General features: G+C 36.1%; 1 protein-coding gene across 2 annotated transcripts in view; it reads right to left on the bottom strand.

The window, feature by feature from the left end:
- The window catches only part of HDAC7 (histone deacetylase 7), a 185,341-nt gene that overhangs the window by 96,172 nt on the left and 68,520 nt on the right, over nucleotides 1-20,649 (bottom strand). Inside the window, exon 2 of one of the 2 annotated variants that reach the window (XM_072406607.1) lies at nucleotides 18,896-18,964. The exons of the other annotated variant lie outside the window; for it this stretch is intronic. Within the exon in view, the coding sequence (XP_072262708.1) occupies nucleotide 18,896 (1 nt within the window). The 5' untranslated portion in view covers nucleotides 18,897-18,964. The remainder of the gene's footprint in view (nucleotides 1-18,895; nucleotides 18,965-20,649) is intronic. 2 annotated transcript variants of the gene reach the window in all.

The raw sequence follows: 20,649 nt of genomic DNA on the forward strand, positions 1-20,649 counted from the left end.
ATGACATAGCTTTTGTGCATGCACAGTTTATTCAGCTTAGAAGGAGGTCGAATGCACTTCTCAATAAATTGTATAGGATCTCAGAAGCATCTGAAACTGATGGGATGCTCCAGGAAAAAAAAAAGATGCATTTGCTCATCAACACAAGTATGCACAGGGGCTCAGTATGCTTTTTAGGCTTGCAGGGGTCATCTGGCCCACTGGGGAGAAGTTTTGCTTGTACACAATAGGCTGCTTAATTAAGCCCTGATTAGTACCCCACTGTTAAATTCCATCACTGGTGATCTCTCATGTGATTCTAGATACTACTAAAAGTAAGGGAACTTAGAAAACAGAACAGGGATACAGGTTTTCATCATTATCATTGATAGTATAATTAATGATGTCAAAGCTACATACAGAGGATACATCATCATGATTATTTTTATTGTCAGTAGAAATGAAGAGCACTGTACGGACAACATTGGTCATTGAATGGATATGGGCAATGGATAGGGGCAATTGTGCCCTCCTCATAGAAAGCAGCAGTGGTCATTAGCTGTCAGTCATTCAGTGAATAATGTACAATCAGCTATGCAGATGGTAGATTTTCGCCTGGGACGGTCACAAATGTTTGTCTAGCATCAATTCTGCTTAAAGGCAGAATATAACTAGACAAACCTGAGATAGGCTTGTTACCTGCATTCCCTTGAGGGCATTGCCAAAGATGGTATTTTTTTTTGGAGTCAGAACATTGCAGACTCCTGTGGACCCTACATGCTGCTTAGCTTCACTATATCCTGGTTTATTATAGCAAAACAAACAACATCACTGTATATTTTACTTTTGGACATCTTTACCACACAATAGTCAGAATAAGTACTGGGAAAGGAACAGGAATCCTTCATCACTAATATTGGTGCTTCTAAGGCCAGATTCTACAATGATACAAAATTCGCCTCTTCACAACTTTCATTCCCAGCTTATGCCATAACTGAGCTTGCAGCTAATAACCATACAGGGATGTGATAGACATTGACAGCTGTATTAATAAAACAAATCTTTTCTCATAGGAATGGAATTAAAGGAAGGAGCCAACATTCCACATGTTAATCCTCAACTGCTGCACAGATCTGAGACACAGGGAAAACAAAGGTGACAGTATCTGTTCACACAGCCTAATACACAACTAAAATAGCTGGCCTAATATGACTGTCTAGATATACTAATAAACATGGCCACTTTTACATTTTAAGGGGTACAGAAAGCTTGTCACCATTAACCTGTCTATCAGTGTATGACAAACCCTAAACCGTACCCTGATAAGCTATCTGCATGGAGTTTGTGTGTCCTTCCCCTAAAAACTTGTTGGCAAGATAAATGTTTTCCATCTACAATTTTCATCTAGTCATCTAATCATCTAGACATTTTCTAAAGCTGCGTACACACCTGCAATTTTTCTCGTTGGAAAGGATCTTTCACGATCCTTTCCAACGAGAAAAGACTGCACGATGCATGAACGATGCTGTACATACAGCACCGTTCATGCTCTATGGAGAGGGGAGGGGGAGAGCGACGGAGCGGCACCCTGCTGCGCGCTCTCCCCTTCCCTTTCATTAGGATCGGTCGTCGTCCATCGTCCATGGATCCGCCAGGACGGTCGTCGGACGATGGACGACGACCGACTGTACACACGGCAGATTTTCGCCCGATAATTGGCCGATACCGATTATCGGGCGAGAAAAATTTGCCGTGTGTACGCAGCTTAAGTGTGTGAATGACTAAATTGGGGACATCAAACTATATCATCTTCAGCAGACAATGACTTATAAGAATGACTCAAAGTTCTCTTTAAAGTGTACAGAAAAGCATGTGAGTCAAATAAAAAAGTTTCTAAGTGGTCATCAAAGGCTTGAAGTCCTTATATTTTTTAGTTAGGGGTTCCTAGAAATATGTTGTAAAATGGAACACATTGCTTTCCTTTTGTACAGTATTTCTGTAGACAAATGTTGACTTTTTGAAGGGGTTGGGGCAAAATATATTAATGTGCACCCATACACAAACACACACGTAGTACAGTATACTTATGTATACTGTATGCTAGACCTTATACATTTCTATAGGCAAATGCTAACTTCTTTAAAGAAGTTGAGGTAACATATTACAGTCATTTTGCTAGCATTTTCCAGTATTATATCTCCAACTCCCTCCCCTAACATTTTATAATATATACCCACATTGAAGCAGGGATAAAAAAAAGCAGTATTGGGTTCCATTCAGGTCTCTCTATTCCTTTAGTGTCCGATCACAGGTCTAACCACTACTATCTCGGCTCCTCTGTTGGCAGGCTGTAGCTTCCCTAGTAGCCTCCTAAATCAAAGCCAAATGCAACGTATTGGGTTACTGGGATGTTACATGAGAGCAGTGTAAACTAGAACAATCATTTTCACAGATATAGGGCTCTGATATTATGTCCATTTCTTAAATGAAACATACCTTGAAAGAAACATGTGGCCACCATTTAGCATAGCCAATTTCTTGGCAATTGCATCATACCTTTGGCTTTAAAAGGTTGAGTCACCAACTAAAAATAAGTATGCAGATGCAGAATTTGCTCTGACTCCTGAACTACATACTTGTTCCAGTCATTGATTCAGAATTTTAAAACCAATATGTTAGTATCTCAGTACATAGTTTTCATGTTTTTCACTTACATTTTACTTTGGAACAACCCAAAGACAATGTAAGATGTTAGTTACATTGATTGCAGAGTTATGTGGTTACTGAGACCAACTATAAAATCACAATGTAGCAGCTCATACTTCTAGTTGCAAACCAAGCTAGTAATGGCAACTCAAAGTCATATAATTGACACCCTGGGCTGAGTACAGCATTGACAAAGGATGACAAGATATAAAAGGGGGTATGTTGTGTAAGGTGAGGGTGGTAAAAAAGAAACAATAATACAGCAGTAGGAGACAGTGCTGGGGAATGTAAAGGTGGTGGAGTGAAAAAGGTCTCATTTCAGAAAATATTGTTGAATCAGAAATCCCATCCAGCCCAAAGTGTATGCTACTGATGACATGCTTGGTTGGCCTTATTTATTATATTTGAATGTATTCATGTTGTTGTATCTCTCTCACAGCTGATGTGTCACTGAGATACCAAATAAAGTAAAATGCTGAATGTATGTTTCCAACCTGATGGAGTAATATAAACAGGTACAACCGGAGACTGGTGGTCATTAAACCAAAGGAGGGTTAAGTCCCTATGGTTGGGGTTATGTGTAATAATGATATGTGTTTCGGAAGTACCCATTGAATTAGTGAAATCTGCAGTTGGTCGGCTTTGATATGGTGTTTATAATGGGGCACTGTTAAGGGCCTAAACTGAAATAATAACACACTGAATATCACACACTGTTTACAGTGAATAGGTATAGTATCTTGTCACAATAAAGCTGTGGCCAAGTTTCTCCCAACAAACAATAAGTTTATCTGTATGTCTTTATTTATAAAGATTAGTAACATGGTAAAACGCAGGTGGTGATAACCCTCCAGCCCCCACCTCCCCACCATCTTAAACTCAGCCCTGCCCAAGGCAAGAAAAAATTCCTCATTGGAGTAACCACTACAAAATTGCCTGTGTCATACCAAGCTTCTACGCACTTTATGACCTATGATAAAGGGCTTTCTAGTGGACAGATCAGCCTCAATAATAATAGACTAATAGTGCTCTATCACCAACTCATTAAAGTCTTAGCATGCCTTACAGTATTCTTTTTAAAAAATAAACTATAAGGGTCTGTTTATTTGTTACAAATGGCTGCATGTAAAAGAACAATATAAGTATTCACTTAGATGCTGATTAAAAGACTTTGCTTGGTACATCATCATGTAAGCATTCTCTGTGTATTTATTTTTAGAGAACCTTGTAAACATTTTATTTCCTGCTTGTGTGACTGCCGCTTAAGTCTCTGTATATAATATATCCATTAAACAATGCACGGAGCTGGGGGAAAGGAAATTTATTCTCAAAGGACTCACATTGTGGTTTATTTCTATCATAACCTTTAGTTCAGGCAGTCTTTGAGTAATGACTGAAGAACAATCAGACAACCATTTGATCTAGAACAATGGTGATGATGTTTCAGGTTCATCTTAATCATGTCTTAAGTACATATTGGCACAATGCAATGTGATTCTAACTACAAACATGTATTTTCTTTTAGAGTGTATAAATAAGTAAATACAATTGGGAGTCTTTCCAACTTTAGAACAAAGAACAGCATTTGCAAAAACAAAACAAAATATGCCAGCATTAGCAAACCAAAAGATTCCAATAGTATATTCCTGCTTCAAATTTCCAAAGTCAGTCAAATATTTTTACCTTTCATTTAAATATTTTCCTCAATAATCACAGAGAGAATAAATGTACCAAGCACCTTTAAAAACCCAGGTATTGATTTAGGAAGCTGAAACCATGTGAAGCTCTTGGTTGCCAGGACTTTTATTTTGTGGTCTTTTTTCCAACTTTCTTTTCCTATGTTCCTTCCCTTTCTCCTCTCCCTGCAATTTTGTTCAATCTGGTAGGATGCCCTCCATTTGTCTTTGACTGGTGACTTTGGAGAGGTAAAACACACCTGGTTTAGGAAATACTTGGTATTTTTATGAGTAAATGGTGCACTATGTCATTGCTCAGTCCTGCATCACTACTAGCCTTAGACCTGGTCACCTTTGTACTATCTTGCTGGTGATTGCTATCTCGGGTTTACCAATCACTATATACATGTATTATTATTTATGAAATGATCCTTTTTTAATTTCTTTATTGTATTCTATTATATTCATTCTTAATAATGTTAGTGTTAAGTTATTTACCTTTGTACCTGTTTACTATGAAAAGTGTTTCTAGTAAAAATTTACAGAAAAGTTAACTTTTAAAAGTAGGAATGACATTACCTATGAATGGCGCATAGATTGTTTAGGGAGCAATACTGTAAAAGGGGCTAAATAGGCGGATACAAGACCAGACACCAGATTAGAATTGGCAAAAGGATAAAGACAAGCAGGGTCTGCTTACGAACCAAATATGGCAAAAATACACAAAACACACAAAGTCTCAAATAGGAATACACATGACTCTGTGGACAATTTGCTAAGTGTTCTTGCTAGCCTCTTTTAGCAGGGCACACCACTTGGCACTATTCAGTAAGCACCTGAATGTGATCACACAGCTGCTTGGGCTGGGTTTTGTATAGAGCAGCCTTTCTCAACCTTTTTAACATAGGGGAAACCTTGAAATAACGTTCAGGATTTGGGTAACCCCCGCATAATTACTTTATAATTACTTATAAAAATAATATCCCTAATATTCTAATATAAGATAATAATAATAATTCTAATACTATTTAATATCCCTGTCAAATTTTGAATCATTGTCGTTTGTGTCCCATTAGGAAGCTTTCACTTCAGCTCCTGTCCCAGAGATAAAACAGAAAGTGACTTTATGTAGTGAGGGGAATTTCATGGTATGTATCATTAACGCCTATGCATTAACGCATGTTTTTTTTCTTGCATTTTCAGAGTTGCATTAAACAGCCTAAAAAATGAATAGGCTGGCAATGCAATGTAATTTTTTTAAAAAACTGACATTTTTGCCATTGCAGCACACAACAATATATAGTACTGCATAACAGAATTTGTGGTGCACCACAATGCGTCTAAATTGGAGCTGTTTCCTTAGTGCATTGGGATGCCAATGAAAATGAATGACATCACAATGCACTAACACACTGCACTGGAAAGGGGTGAATGGGCCTTAATAATTGTCACAGGAATGAAAGTCCCCATTGGAAGATTTACTATCACCTCCTTTTCTGGTAACCACCATAATGCTTTTGAAATCCCATAATGTTCTGCCACGGGAAAAGTGAACAACAAGACAAACTAAAGCAAAATTACCTAGTGGGTACACATACAGCAATACCCAACAGGAGAGACTCTCTAAAACTTCACCTAAAACAAAGTTTGCCTATATATATATACTTTAAAAAGTATCCTGTTATATACAAATTAAACCCAACCCTGTAAAAATACAAGATTATTCCAGGGTCCTTCTGGTTCTCCAGGTAACAGGCTCTTAAAATGTACACTGAAGCGGAAAAGTAAAATCATGTAACAACTGCATTTGCTTTTCATTTGCAATAGTTTAAAAGATTCATTGAATTTACAGTAGGTTTGCCTAATCATAAAACCAAAACATCAGCTCCGGTCATAAAATGTTCCCCATACTGTTTGTGTTAGGGAATTATAGGCAATGGGAACAAAGCACCAGGAGTTTCAATAATTACAGTGAAAATCATACAAATCCACACACCTCAGACATAGCAAACGGCGGCTGGCTATATTCTGGAGACTGTTTGGTCTAGATTGAGCTGAGGAAGTAGAGAAAATATTTGCTGATGATTATAGAAGTCGTTATATTACACTGCACCTTTAACAAATACCTGTGAAAAGTGCCCTGCAGCAAAAGATTAAGGAATTTCATTCTTTGTTTATTACTCTAGGATTGCTTCATGAAGAAAAATAAGCAATGTACAGAAGACTGTTTAAGCAATGGGGAATATGTAATCCTCTGTGCTTCTGTTACTGCAGTGCGGATTGACCATAAACTCTATAATAACACTACAGAGATCTTCTCCTTATGAGCTACCAGGAAAGTCATTGATCCTAGCCGTTCTGAAAGAGCATATCAAACAGTAAGTGCTGGAGCACAGATCTTCTTCTTTTGCATGAGTTATTTGCTTAACACCTATTTGCTTATTGTAGATTGTCCATATATATGCAAACAGATCTAAAACCTGTGGAAAAGTAAACTTCCAATGATGATTCATCCATCTGGAACCTTATAACACATCAATAATGACACCATCAGGCCTTTTGAATAAGCATGTAATGAAGGGTGCTATAGTAGCTTACAAGAGTGCACGGCTACTAGGCCAAGAATTACAATCAACATAACACTACAACTTACCATATGGTTTCACAATATCTGTACCTTCCCTGGTCATTCATGTATTGATCTGCAACCAATCTAGCTATGAATGGTCACAAACAAGCAGTTAATCATCAATTTAAATATCATATAACACACTGTTTCATGCTTGTGGTCAACTGAATATAACAAATAAATCTACAATCAGCCAATTAAAACTTTAAGTAGTTGTATTTAACTGAGTTTACAATTGTAATTTGAGGCAACCTGTTTTGAACTTGGTCTTGGTCTTGATCCCAGTCCTTACATTGAAGTTCTCCTCCTTAAATCAAAATCCTCCTTACCAAATATGTAACCCCCTTCACATACGACGTCCTGCTTCCTTTTTTTTACATCAGAGGCCCTCACTTCACACTAGTGTCCCTAACTTCCTATCAAAGCTCATTTTTACATCAGATAAAGCCTTCACTTGAGATTTCCCCCTTTAAATCTAATGCAGAAACAGGAAGCCAATGGAAGATCTCCAGCTTGTGTACAACAGTGATATCATGATCCGGAGTAAAACGATTGGTCTTGATTGAGACCCCTTGCAACCTATGTACTTCATTGTACTATATTTACAGTATGTTGCTTTACATTTAAGCAACAAAGCTTGTTCCCTTCCAGTTCCATTTGTAATTAAATCTTGTGTTCGTAGAATGATAGGAGTTTAATATCAACAGTTGTAACATTTGGTAGAGATAGTGGTGGCATAAAGGTAAGAAGGCAGATCTTTAATAAAACTGACAAGGTGTGTCAAAATGTGGACATGCAAAGTTAGAATGGAGATTTAAGTGGGTTCCCTATTTTTCAATCTGAGTAAGTTAAGGACTGGAGAAATAACTGCAAATATTGCAATACCAGATACACAACACATATAAAAAAAAATTTTCTTTTTTCTTTTTTTTTTTGCAAGGGTTGAACAATATACCTGCACAAAATGCATCTGCAGACCCATTCCGTTGCATTGCCTTCTTTGCCATTGCTGAATGCTATCACAACGCTATCAAGCTAAGCACCAAATTTCCCTTAGCCCATGTAAGCAAATATAGCTTACACGATTCTAAATCAAGCCAGTTCAAGGCTGGCATTTCCTCCGCCCATTAACCCAAACACACTCTCAGGCCTGTTTCCTGCCTGCTGTTATTGAGTAACCCTTATTAAATGTACACCAGCAAAACACTGCTTATCATGACTTCACTTGCAGTCTTTTGCTTACTTCCGTAAATAGATGCGTTATCTGATTGGCAACCTTCAGCCGGTTAAAACACACACATTTGAAATAATAATGAAATTGCTTTTGCCAGCAGAATGAGTATGTTAAAGTGATCAAACATATTGTCTGTATATGCAGACCTCAGCCAGTTAGTCAAGTTACAACACTACATTCAGAATAAACTTGGAAAACCTGTATGGGCAGTAAATAAAATTATTGACATTGAGGCATATAAAGTAAAGCTATAAATTCCTATTACAGTGAACAAAGCATTTATTTGTATTTTCTGCTATGTTACACTATAAAACAAATGCTAAGGACATCTGTTATGATAGAGTAAGTAGGCTGCCATTGCAGACTCCATTCCTTTCTTGCCTGGCTATCCTTCCTTGAGTGGCTGACCTAAAATGAATGAGCAGTCAGTGAAGTCGTAATTCTAGCTTTGTATAAGTATTCTATGTTTTTATTGAAGCAAAATGGCCCAGAATGACAGTTAGACAGTCAACTTGAAGAGGTCAGCAATGACAGCCTACATAGGTTTCTCACAACATGGTTTACTTTGGAAACACTCCAGTTGTAAACCCTTCCTAAAATATCTAAAATAATTTTAATTGACTATTTGTTTTAATATGTCTATGTTCATTTACCCATGCAACTTTATATTAAAGTGAACCTGTGATAAAGCAAAGAAAGAGTTTTGCATAGTAGCAGGTACCATAGGAGTCAATACATAGCTTTTCCATGCTTTTTTACCACCCAGTGCAGTTTAGAACAAACTAAAGTTTTCGAGCCGGGTCTTAAATTTTGGGAAAAGTGATAGAAGCCTTGTATCTAGCAAAATCACCAAGTGAAAATGAAAGAGAAAAAAAACTGAAAAAATTAATGCACCCATGACATCTAAAGACTACTATATTGTAAATCGTTACATTTTTCTTCTTGAGATTAGATATGCTTTAAGTGGTATAATTAGTAAGTGATAACAGCTTTCAGTTTCAATGAGAGTCACATGAAAAATTACACAACCAGACTTAACCTGTGAGAACAGTGGGAAATAGATCATGATCTCAGAATGAAATAAGTGAAGATTCTGTAAAAACAAAGCTACCTGCAGGCTGCAGCACAGGATATATATTCATATCACACAATTAAAATATCGTGCCCTCAAAATGACACTAAATTGAGCGTCATGATGCCCCCTACAGGGAAGGTTTTATATTTTTTCCAAAAAAATAAACTTAAATTAATTCCAATTATACTGTTAAAACAAAATATATTATTATTTGAACAATCTAGTTATTTTATTTACCTAAATATTTACTTACTTTCTATTCTGTAACCTACACTGTAAAAGTGCAATAAAGCTCCATCTTTTACTGCCTTCCGGCACTAGATTAGCAGAGACTTAAATAGGGATTGTTCCTATCGGATGAATTTGCTGGAAAATGACCAACTTCCCTATAACTTTTTCTGTTAGGATGAACTTGCATTAAAGTAAACTCTTAACACTGGTTCACATCTATGGCCACGGTAGCTTTTTTGTTCTCCACTTTGAGAAACATGATCCATACTTTTAAACATCATGAAAGTGGGAACAGATTTGTTCCCTGGTTATCAGGCTCCTAAAACTGGACAATAGAGCTACTATAATAACTCTAAAGTGGCCATCAGAAGTTCCATTCACTTGAGCAAAGTAAATGTTTGCCTCTCATCACTGTTCTAACTCCAACCGTTTCTGTACTTGGCCCCTTTACTATCATAGCGGCTGCATACTTCATTTTTCTAAAAATAGTGATCAATGGCAAAAGTGGTCAACAGGGTGTTTGAACAATGCTGTTCTCCATGTCTTCCTATGGGCCTCCAGGTCACTCAGGTCTGATCACAACTTTAAAATTGGGGACAAAGTTTTAGAATCCTATTAGCTGACCACTTTTTATACCTGTGGAAAATAAAAAATGCCATAATAGCCCAAAAGTCATAACTGCACATTTTCTGGTAAACAACAGAAGAGTCCTCTTAGAGTCCTCATAGTTGAGATTTCCTTTGCTCCATATGAGATTAATTTTGCATCGCTAAGCAAAGTTGGAACAAGGATCATTCTCCCACAGTCAGTCAAGCACAGCAGACAATGATCCTTAATAGAAAACATTACATGTGTTTTTATTCTTTAACTAAATTTATTTGTAACACATCCACGTAGTTATTATTTTTATTGATCCATAAAAAAGAACAGCAGAGGATACTGATTTATTTTGCTATGCTGTGTAACTTATTTGATATGCCTTTCCTCTTGTGATGGAAATTCCATAGCAACCCCAAACACTTTATGCAGGTTGCAAATGATAAAGTTACTTAGAGCACCTGAGATTGTCATCTGTACAGCTAAAGTGAAATTCACACGGCGGAGGTAGTTTAGAGAAAAGCATAGCAGGACAGTACAGACATCTATTGCTCTTTATACCAAATGGAATAAAGCACACACATATGAAATTAGGAAGCACATGGTGATGCATTTTCCTCTCAGGTTCTCTCTTTTGTTACAGGTATGTGTGTGCAGCTGAAGCCTCTTCGCCCAAAAACATTTGTTCTGTAAGATGTCCATGTCTGTTCCCAAGGGGGCCATTCCCCTAAACGCATTGTGTAAATGCACTCTTTTGTGCTTTCAGGAAGCCTTTACCTTAAATTTGAGGAAGTCTATGTTGTGCTTTCCAGGGGTAATGCTTATAAGTAAATGGACTGTTAAGGCCCAATCCCATTTGCCCATTTTCACTGAACAAACAGTATGCATTTTGTTGCAGGAAGAAGCCAAGTACCAATCCACATGGACTTCTACACAGCACTGGCAAGATATAAAAACATGAACTATACATGCATTTTCATTCATAGCAAGAGACATCCAGACTCTCAATGCATTAAAATGCAGGAAAAAATTAAAAAGAACAATTTCTCCAAATATGCTGCAGCATACAAATGTGAATAGGCCCTAAATTGAATGCAGCAAAAATCCAAAAATGCATTACAAATAGAAATCCCATTCCTTTTTATATGGCATGTACTATGTGCTGTAGTCCAGAGGGAAAGGCTGACTATATGTAGACCCATTCACACCTGTAACGCACAGTGTGAATCTAACCCTAATGTATTTGTAAAAACACAAAGAATTGTGCTGTGTTATCGGGATATATAGGCAATATAATGAACAAAGTAAATCCATAGTAAATCACTATGTACTATATATAAAATAAGCAATGAATAATGCGTTTAAACTACAGGCTTGCCATGTGATAGTTGCCCAACAATACAGATTGCAGACCAGTGGAAAGCAGAAGCCACTGCAGAAAGTGCAACAAAAAATGACATAATTTTTGTATTTTATTTTTTATAAAATGTTAAAATGCCCAAAGTTTCCAATGTGATTTGAAAAGAGGAAGTAAAGTGATAAATAAAAAGAAGAATGGCTAAGGATTCATACAGTTTGGTCTGATGGTATAAAAAACATGACCTAATTATCCTTTAAAATGTCCTTTTTGCCAGTTACCACTTTTTTTGCAACTTTCCCTGTTTTTTTTTTTTTTTAATTTATTTGCTGATTTCAGCTTTTTATGATAAAAAAACAGGGGTCTTACGCATTCCATTCTATCCAGTGATAAGTGGAAAAAAATCTTTGCATACACTTCAATGTGTAATTATTATTTAATAACATTTCTTTTCACCCAAACTAGTTTCTACTTATTTTTTCAAGAAAACACCAGTTGGCTACACTTTTGTGTTTCATTATGGTTCTTATGTTCCTGTGCCCTATAGATATCTATAGACTCATTTATTGTATATGCATAAAATTTCCTCATGGCAGTCAGGGTTGATTTTGGACATCGCCCCCAACCTCATGCACAAATTATTGTTTATGTCATGTTTTTTATTTGTTTATCATTTGTCTAACATTTTGTAAATGAAAAAGGTGGGCATGAAACAGTATGGCTGGGCGGAAACAATTCAACAATGCTGGATGTCCATCAGGGAGGAAATGAGGCAGGATCCATTTTCACTGGGCCTGATTTATTACAGCTGAAGAAAGACCACACATATGAAATTAGGAAGCACATGGTGATGCATTTTCCTCTCAGGTTCTCTCTTTTGTTACAGGTATGTGTGTGCAGCTGAAGCCTCTTCGCCCAAAAACATTTGTTCTGTAAGATGTCCATGTCTGTTCCCAAGGGGGCCATTCCCCTAAACGCATTGTGTAAATGCACTCTTTTGTGCTTTCAGGAAGCCTTTACCTTAAATTTGAGGAAGTCTATGTTGTGCTTTCCAGGGGTAATGCTTATAAGTAAATGGACTGTTAAGGCCCAATCCCATTTGCCCATTTTCACTGAACAAACAGTATGCATTTTGTTGCAGGAAGAAGCCAAGTACCAATCCACATGGACTTCTACACAGCACTGGCAAGATATAAAAACATGAACTATACATGCATTTTCATTCATAGCAAGAGACATCCAGACTCTCAATGCATTAAAATGCAGGAAAAAATTAAAAAGAACAATTTCTCCAAATATGCTGCAGCATACAAATGTGAATAGGCCCTAAATTGAATGCAGCAAAAATCCAAAAATGCATTACAAATAGAAATCCCATTCCTTTTTATATGGCATGTACTATGTGCTGTAGTCCAGAGGGAAAGGCTGACTATATGTAGACCCATTCACACCTGTAACGCACAGTGTGAATCTAACCCTAATGTATTTGTAAAAACACAAAGAATTGTGCTGTGTTATCGGGATATATAGGCAATATAATGAACAAAGTAAATCCATAGTAAATCACTATGTACTATATATAAAATAAGCAATGAATAATGCGTTTAAACTACAGGCCTGCCATGTGATAGTTGCCCAACAATACAGATTGCAGACCAGTGGAAAGCAGAAGCCACTGCAGAAAGTGCAACAAAAAATGACATAATTTTTGTATTTTATTTTTTATAAAATGTTAAAATGCCCAAAGTTTCCAATGTGATTTGAAAAGAGGAAGTAAAGTGATAAATAAAAAGAAGAATGGCTAAGGATTCATACAGTTTGGTCTGATGGTATAAAAAACATGACCTAATTATCCTTTAAAATGTCCTTTTTGCCAGTTACCACTTTTTCTTCCAAAAAAGTATTATGGATTTGATCTGCTTGGAGTTACCTGGCCTGCATAAGGCTGATGCTGTGTTTTCAACTTTCCCTGTTTTTTTTTTTTTTTAATTTATTTGCTGATTTCAGCTTTTTATGATAAAAAACAGGGGTCTTACGCATTCCATTCTATCCAGTGATAAGTGGAAAAAAATCTTTGCATACACTTCAAAGTGTAATTATTATTTAATAACATTTCTTTTCACCCAAACTAGTTTCTGCTTATTTTTTCAAGAAAACACCAGTTGGCTACACTTTTGTGTTTCATTATGGTTCTTATGTTCCTGTGCCCTATAGATATCTATAGACTCATTTATTGTATATGCATAAAATTTCCTCATGGCAGTCAGGGTTGATTTTGGACATCGCCCCCAACCTCATGCACAAATTATTGTTTATGTCATGTTTTTTATTTGTTTATCATTTGTCTAACATTTTGTAAATGAAAAAGGTGGGCATGAAACAGTATGGCTGGGCGGAAACAATTCAACAATGCTGGATGTCCATCAGGGAGGAAATGAGGCAGGATCCATTTTCACTGGGCCTGATTTATTACAGCTGAAGAAAGACCATCATGGGAATGTGGGTGATCCAGCAAACCTGGAATGGATCTGGTTCAGGACTAAACACATTTGCCAACTAGTAGCAAATATTTTTACAAATCCATTCAAGGATTCTTGGAACATCCATGTTCTCCCATTAAAGTCTATTGTCTCCAGTCTTGGAGAGCTTTGTTCCATCACTGACTTTGTGCTGTGAAATTTCAATACAACTGAGGGGTTTAGCATCAACAGTTGTCACCATTGCCTTACATCTCTGCAGATCCTGGATTTGATCTCCACAGAGGCACTACCTACCTTGCCCTGGCATGTTTGCCTTGTGTTTTGTGGCTTTTCTCCCAGAATCTAAAAACATAGTAGGCTAACTAGCTTACAAACAAAATAGCTCTACTATGTCAATATACTACTGTGAAAGGGGTGGTTAAACTACATGTTCCCTCAGGAGTGTTCTGAATAGTCTAATATTCTTCATAGTAGGAAATTTTGAATTTTAGATAAACAAAAAAAAAAATTGACTATTACTAAGTTTTGTTGGCAGAACACTACAGTTATGTAATCCAGATGCAGCTGAATAATGTATGTGCATGTGGGTTTTGCAGTCCATGGAATGTACTGTGCCTCCTCTAACACATACAGGTTTATTACTAAAAGAGCAGGAAATGTTCTCCTGCCAAAAGTGGGACTATGTCCACTATCAGTACACAGGTATGAACGAAGGAATCATAGGCGGTTTTATGATTAAAGTCAACACAGCATTTGCTAAAATAACCTGCCCCATTCACACAGAACAGGGTTTTGTGTTGCATTACTGAAGCCCTCCAAATTTCTTTTTAAAACCATTACCTGTACTTTATACTGAGAGATAACTGTATGGTACCCATGTAAAATTTGGCAATAAAAGTATGAAACCAATGCGCTCATATCATTCTAATGCATTAACAGAATGCTAGGGGCAAAACAAAAAAATTGAATTTGGAGAGCATCAGGTAACACCTTTTAATTTATTAAAAAAGAATCTAAAGTTTACCTAAAAAGCATTTTAATGCTGTAACATTTTTAAAGATTGTACAATATTTTTACCACCTACTACTGCTTGATATTTATAATCACAACAGAAATTATTCATATATTATAACGTATTGTTTTATTGCTTTAAATCAGATCTTGGAAGAGAATAGAAATTGGGCAACATTTAGTAGGAATTTCTATACTGTTCCAGCATTGCTAACATTCAAGTAAACACAACACAACTCAACTCATCTTTTACTTCCAAACTCTATTAATATAAGTTTATTGCTGCTGAACACTGAGCAGGGGGCTTGTAATCTTGCTGCAGGCCCCCTGGTTATTACTCATATAGATATATTTGATCCATTCTTGGACCATGTTTTGCCAGTTAAATATAAATATAAAAAAGCTCATATTTAGATTGTTAAAGGAGATGGTGAAGCTGTAGTAGTGTGTCATTTACAATAAACAGGCCAAGAGAACCCATAAAATGATATGAAACAATCCCATCCTGTAAATAGGCTGCAGGCTCCCCATCAGAATGTGGCTTATTAATATTCATAAACATCATTGTGTATTTATATGAACAGATTTTGTTTGTAAAAACTGTAACATTGAAAGATGTTACAAAAATGTTTAAATCTAATGGAAGATCTACACAACTATGTATTTTGTGAAGGGAAATTACAGGTAGAACAAAACTGTAAAGTCTGTGATTTTTGTTTTGTTTCTGAATGCATTGTGTGGAAGTTCCAAACATCTGGAGTTTGCAGCAGTAAATAAAGTTTGTGACTTAAGCCTATGTCTTCAAAACTCTAGAATTTCATTTACAGTAAATCTCTCCATTAACAAACTGCTGTAATGAGAAGCAAATAGCCAGTTCCAATCTATCTTCTGCTCAGGAACTATAATAACTAAAAATACTCTCTGGTTGCACATAACCTCATATTATGAAAATGCGTGAATAATTTTACCTTTAATGTAAATCTATCTAGTGGATTAAAGGCTGGCAAGTCTAATATGAAAGTTGCACTGCTTTGTAAGTCAAGAATTCAGAGTTAAGTGAATAGTGGGAAATAATTGTACTATGGGTAGAGAAGACTGCAAGAGCTAAAATGACCAACAAACCAGCAGGGAGCCAAACACAGACTCCCACTTATACATATTTACCTCTTTGGCGCTTATTATACCATGCATTGTGACGTATTCACTAACCAAAACTGACTTTTAAAATGTTGTATATTTATAGCAGATGTTGAAAATGAGATGAATCCTCGTAAATTTAGCTCAGATTTCAAATATATGTAACCATTTCCAATCAATAGGTAGGTATTTTGGTGTACTACAAGAACCATGAGATATTAAGCCTTTGTATGTAATATACAGTACACCATAGAAGTGTATAAAAGGCCTCAGATATCTTTTAAAGTTGGTGCCAAGTTCAAAGATTCTGGATGTACCCCAAGATCTTCAGTAGTGGCCCTTAGAGGTGAGTTTAACTTACATGCAACAGTATCTCTCAGTTGTGACAGCCAATGCTTTCCAAATTTCCAAGGATAATTGTAGGTCTGCTAATTAGTAAAAACTTAGTAAAAAAAAGTATTCTGTTTCAACCAATGTGTCAACCAATACTGGAGACTGCTGAGGGATCATAGCTAAAAAGCACTACAACATTTGACAGCTACTGTTCTCTCAAGTATCCCTCTGGAGTAATCATTCAACAGTTTACAGCTTTTATGAAGATCACTCCTTCCCTCTCATTCCAACACATACTAAACTCCCTTGGGCTTTCTTATTGTAATTTAGATTTGTTAAAAGTATATAAGGAGTTTTTTGAAAAACATATACATCACTAAATTGCTCTACCACATTCCTCATTAATTGCACACAGGAAAAAAATCCCATAACAAACAGCATTTTCTGAAATGTAATACCATTTACTGTTATTTCTAAGCACTGGGTTTACATTTGTTTATGTCTTTGCACAGCAAAAGGTCTGGTTCATTGTGGAAAAACCCCCTGAAGGTGAGCTATTCATTAACCTGCAATCTATAGCAAGAGTAATGATGAAGCATATACAACAGACCTTATGTCTTTAAATTCTTTACACATTCTAAATGATCAGCATGCTTCATTTTTACTCTTTAGCTAACTGTTCCTTTTATATAAATAAGTTTTCTATATTACTGTGCTCTATAACTGTTAATGTTAGATTTTTAAGGGTAGCGCAGTCAAGGTTAAAGCCGAGATAAAGAGAAGTGAATAGAGTTAAGTATTTTGAAGTCTCATTTACCTTTGCTGGGTCTGTTCATCTGTCAGCCACACGACTGTTACCCACAATCCTCACCTATGTGTGAGCTTGTTACTGTATGTTCATCTGTGAGCTGGTTCAAACCAACCTATGTCTTTCTGCTTTGTGTCGGTATATTTTTTTAAGCAGTTTGTGGTCTGACAGACACAGTTTTAGCGTGAATGTACCTTTTTTTCTTTCTCATAGTAAGTAACCTTTTGAGTTTTCTTTCTCAGTATTATTTCCATGATGGGTTTCAATATTACCTTCTACTTGACCCCGTGTCGATCTCCGTTGCTTTACCACATTATATTCTTTTTCATCAGATAAAATAATTGAATATTATGAATACGAGTTATGTTGTGCTATATGAAATTGCAACATCATCATGTTTGTTATACAAGTCTTTCAGATTGATTTTACAGCAGCAACTATAACAATAACCATAACAACCAACCACAAATCAGATTTTGCCATTTTATTGTTAAATAGACTTAGTAATACTGGTGTATTGCATATTTATGTTGATAGCTGCAGCTTTGTCTTTAAGGAGACAGCCCACCCACCAAAACTGATTTTTTAGATACTTAAAAAACTTGAAGGTTAAATCAACAGGTAATTGCCACAACACATCCAGGAACAGGAGAAGGAATCTCACATAGATCTACTTTTAGTACATACATGCTTTTTTGGGTTCTAATGTTATTCCCTATCATAGATACACCATATATACATACATCAAATCCCTGCTAAGAACTTTGCTAAACAGCTCACATAGTGCTCAACAGTTTCCTCTAGTAAACTATACTGTCCAAATGTTGTCCTTACAAATGCACACTGAGGTTGTCATTCATTTTAATAAAATGGGATGGTCTTTGCATTGGAATGAATGGAAATTGCTGAAAGCATGTCAGGACAACCTGGACTTGGCTATATCAACCTATCAGGTTTGCTGTTCTAATGGTTGTTGCAATGTTCTGTATCTGAGCACTTTGGTTAGACATCTTACCATTTTGATATATTATGAGGCCATCAAAGGCAATTTCTGGGCATAAAAGATGTAGTTGGTCAACTAAGATGCTCTGCTCCCACATCTCCCTTCCCCATCCTGAATCACCTTTATCTTTTCCTGTCCTGGCCAATGGTAAATCCTGTGTGACTTAGCACCTGCCTGGCACAGCTGTCACCAGCTATGGCTTTCACAGTCCCACAATGGCTAGCACCAGCATCGTACCACAATGACATTGTCTTCCCTGGCCAAAGGGTACTGCCCTGCCTCTCCTCCTATCACAAGCAGCTCACAGGAGGCCAAGGAATAAAAATATATTTGTAGACCAACCAGGACTTAGACAAAGACATCAGGACATTGGTGTATGTGCTACTGAGTAAGTCAGATACAGTTTTACCAGAAAAGCTAAGAGCAATGTGCAAAGTACAATGATCCTTAGCAACTCATTAGAATTTGTGTTTTGTCTGTCTTTCAGCAGTTGATTTTAAATGTCAACTTGAAGTTAATTCATATCACTTGCTCTTTGCACTATTCCTACCAATTTTCCATACGTCAATAATGCTCTTTTGCATGTCTCAGCGTTATTACATCTGGAAGAAATCAATAAGTGATGTGATTGGTACTTACTGAAATGCAGTACTCTAATCCATTAACCACAGTTTTCAGTTTTACAGGTTCTTCTTGACACATATGCAACTGAAAAACAAGATACACTTGGGTGTTATACCAAACAGATTATAACAGTTATAACTGATTGGTGTTATACATCATCTATCAATTAGCAAAAAATTCCTTTGCGTATAACTGTAATTGTCTATCAAATATAACAAATATACTTATTACCTGCAAAAACGTAAATTATTTATTAAATCAGCTACAATATGTCTAAAATCATCTACACAATTACTATCCTCTACTGATACAGACAGCAAGTAAGACAAATATCTAATTACAGAAAAAAGGCATCTATCTAAAACAGCCACAAAACATACACTAACCTAATTCTAATTTTGTGATGTCTACAGCACTTTCCGTAATAAATAACAGTGCTTTAAATTGTGAAACTCCACTTTTGCTAACAACAAAATTTCCCCTAAGTCAACTGTGCATTTGCAGACTAAGAATTGCAAAGTAAAGCTGTTGCTATATTGTTTAAAAAAATGGTTCCAAGAAGGAAGATATGCCTTAATTCTCATGCATAGTTGTTCTGTAGTCCAAACAGTCTTCTTGTCCTAGTTTAAGAAAGTTCACGCAATGTACTATATCTATAAAGAAACCGTGTTTTCACTCAAGGGCAAAAATTGTGGTGGACTCTCTGCTCCCAAAATTTTGGGAAGGTTTTTTTTAGCTTGCAAAGAACTGAAAACTGTTAACTGATAAGATTGTTAGTTAGACTGATAAGTTAGAGCGTATAGAACGTTTGGCTGTCCTGCATTAATATTAATTAGCATAATTTCTGTCAAGGTGCGCAGTAATTTTATTTGCACTTATTAAACAGATATAACAAAACTTTTCATAATATATTTATATATTAGACCATAAGGACCATATGACACTAATAGGCAGGGTTTACATACCCTTTACTAAAGGACAAAGTGACTTTTTGATCTATGCCGGGCTACTGATCTAGGGTCTAACTCACATCCTATTGCATGCCACGGATTCCATATTTCATTCTACTGCCAGCATGTAACTGGCTTTGTGCATAGAGAAGAAGTGAGACATTACTGCAAAGGAATGCAAAATTCTGAGAAATCATTACTACAATCAGGTATTAGTTACAAAATCAATGGCAGCAAAAAAGTTATAGAGGTGGAATAACTAAAGACGTGTAGAATGTTCACTTAGCAAAGTGAATTATCACCCTGCATGAGATAATGCACTTAGCTTAGTGAATACGGTCAAAATTCAAATTGCAAATCTTAGCCAATCATTTGCAAGGAAATATAAAAAAAAAAAACACAATGTCTGATAACTTGTCTGTAACAGCTGAATCCAATAAAAACAAAAGAGCCTATAGAAGGCGCTAAGGTTAATGGCTACCCAAAATGTGACCTGACAGGATTTTCATTTTATTTAAATTTTTTTTGTTTTATTTTTAAAGCATATTTCAAGCATTTATATTTTAATATGCAGTTGGCAATTAGAAAACCCAATAACCCAGTGAAATACAAAACATAAACAATAAAATATACAGAACTTGGAATAAATAAAAACAATAATATATGTAGAGAAGTGAACAAGAGCTTTAGAGCAAATATAATTTATTGGGTGCTGTATAAAATAGGTTGGTCATAGTGTGCAATGTTCAACTGGATCATCAGAGAGGCAGTTTTGGTTAAAAAAAAACAACAGAAAAAAGAATGAGTACATAGGCAACG

The sequence above is a fragment of the Pyxicephalus adspersus genome, chromosome 1 (genome assembly GCF_032062135.1).
Source record: "Pyxicephalus adspersus chromosome 1, UCB_Pads_2.0, whole genome shotgun sequence".
NCBI lineage: Eukaryota > Metazoa > Chordata > Amphibia > Anura > Pyxicephalidae > Pyxicephalus > Pyxicephalus adspersus.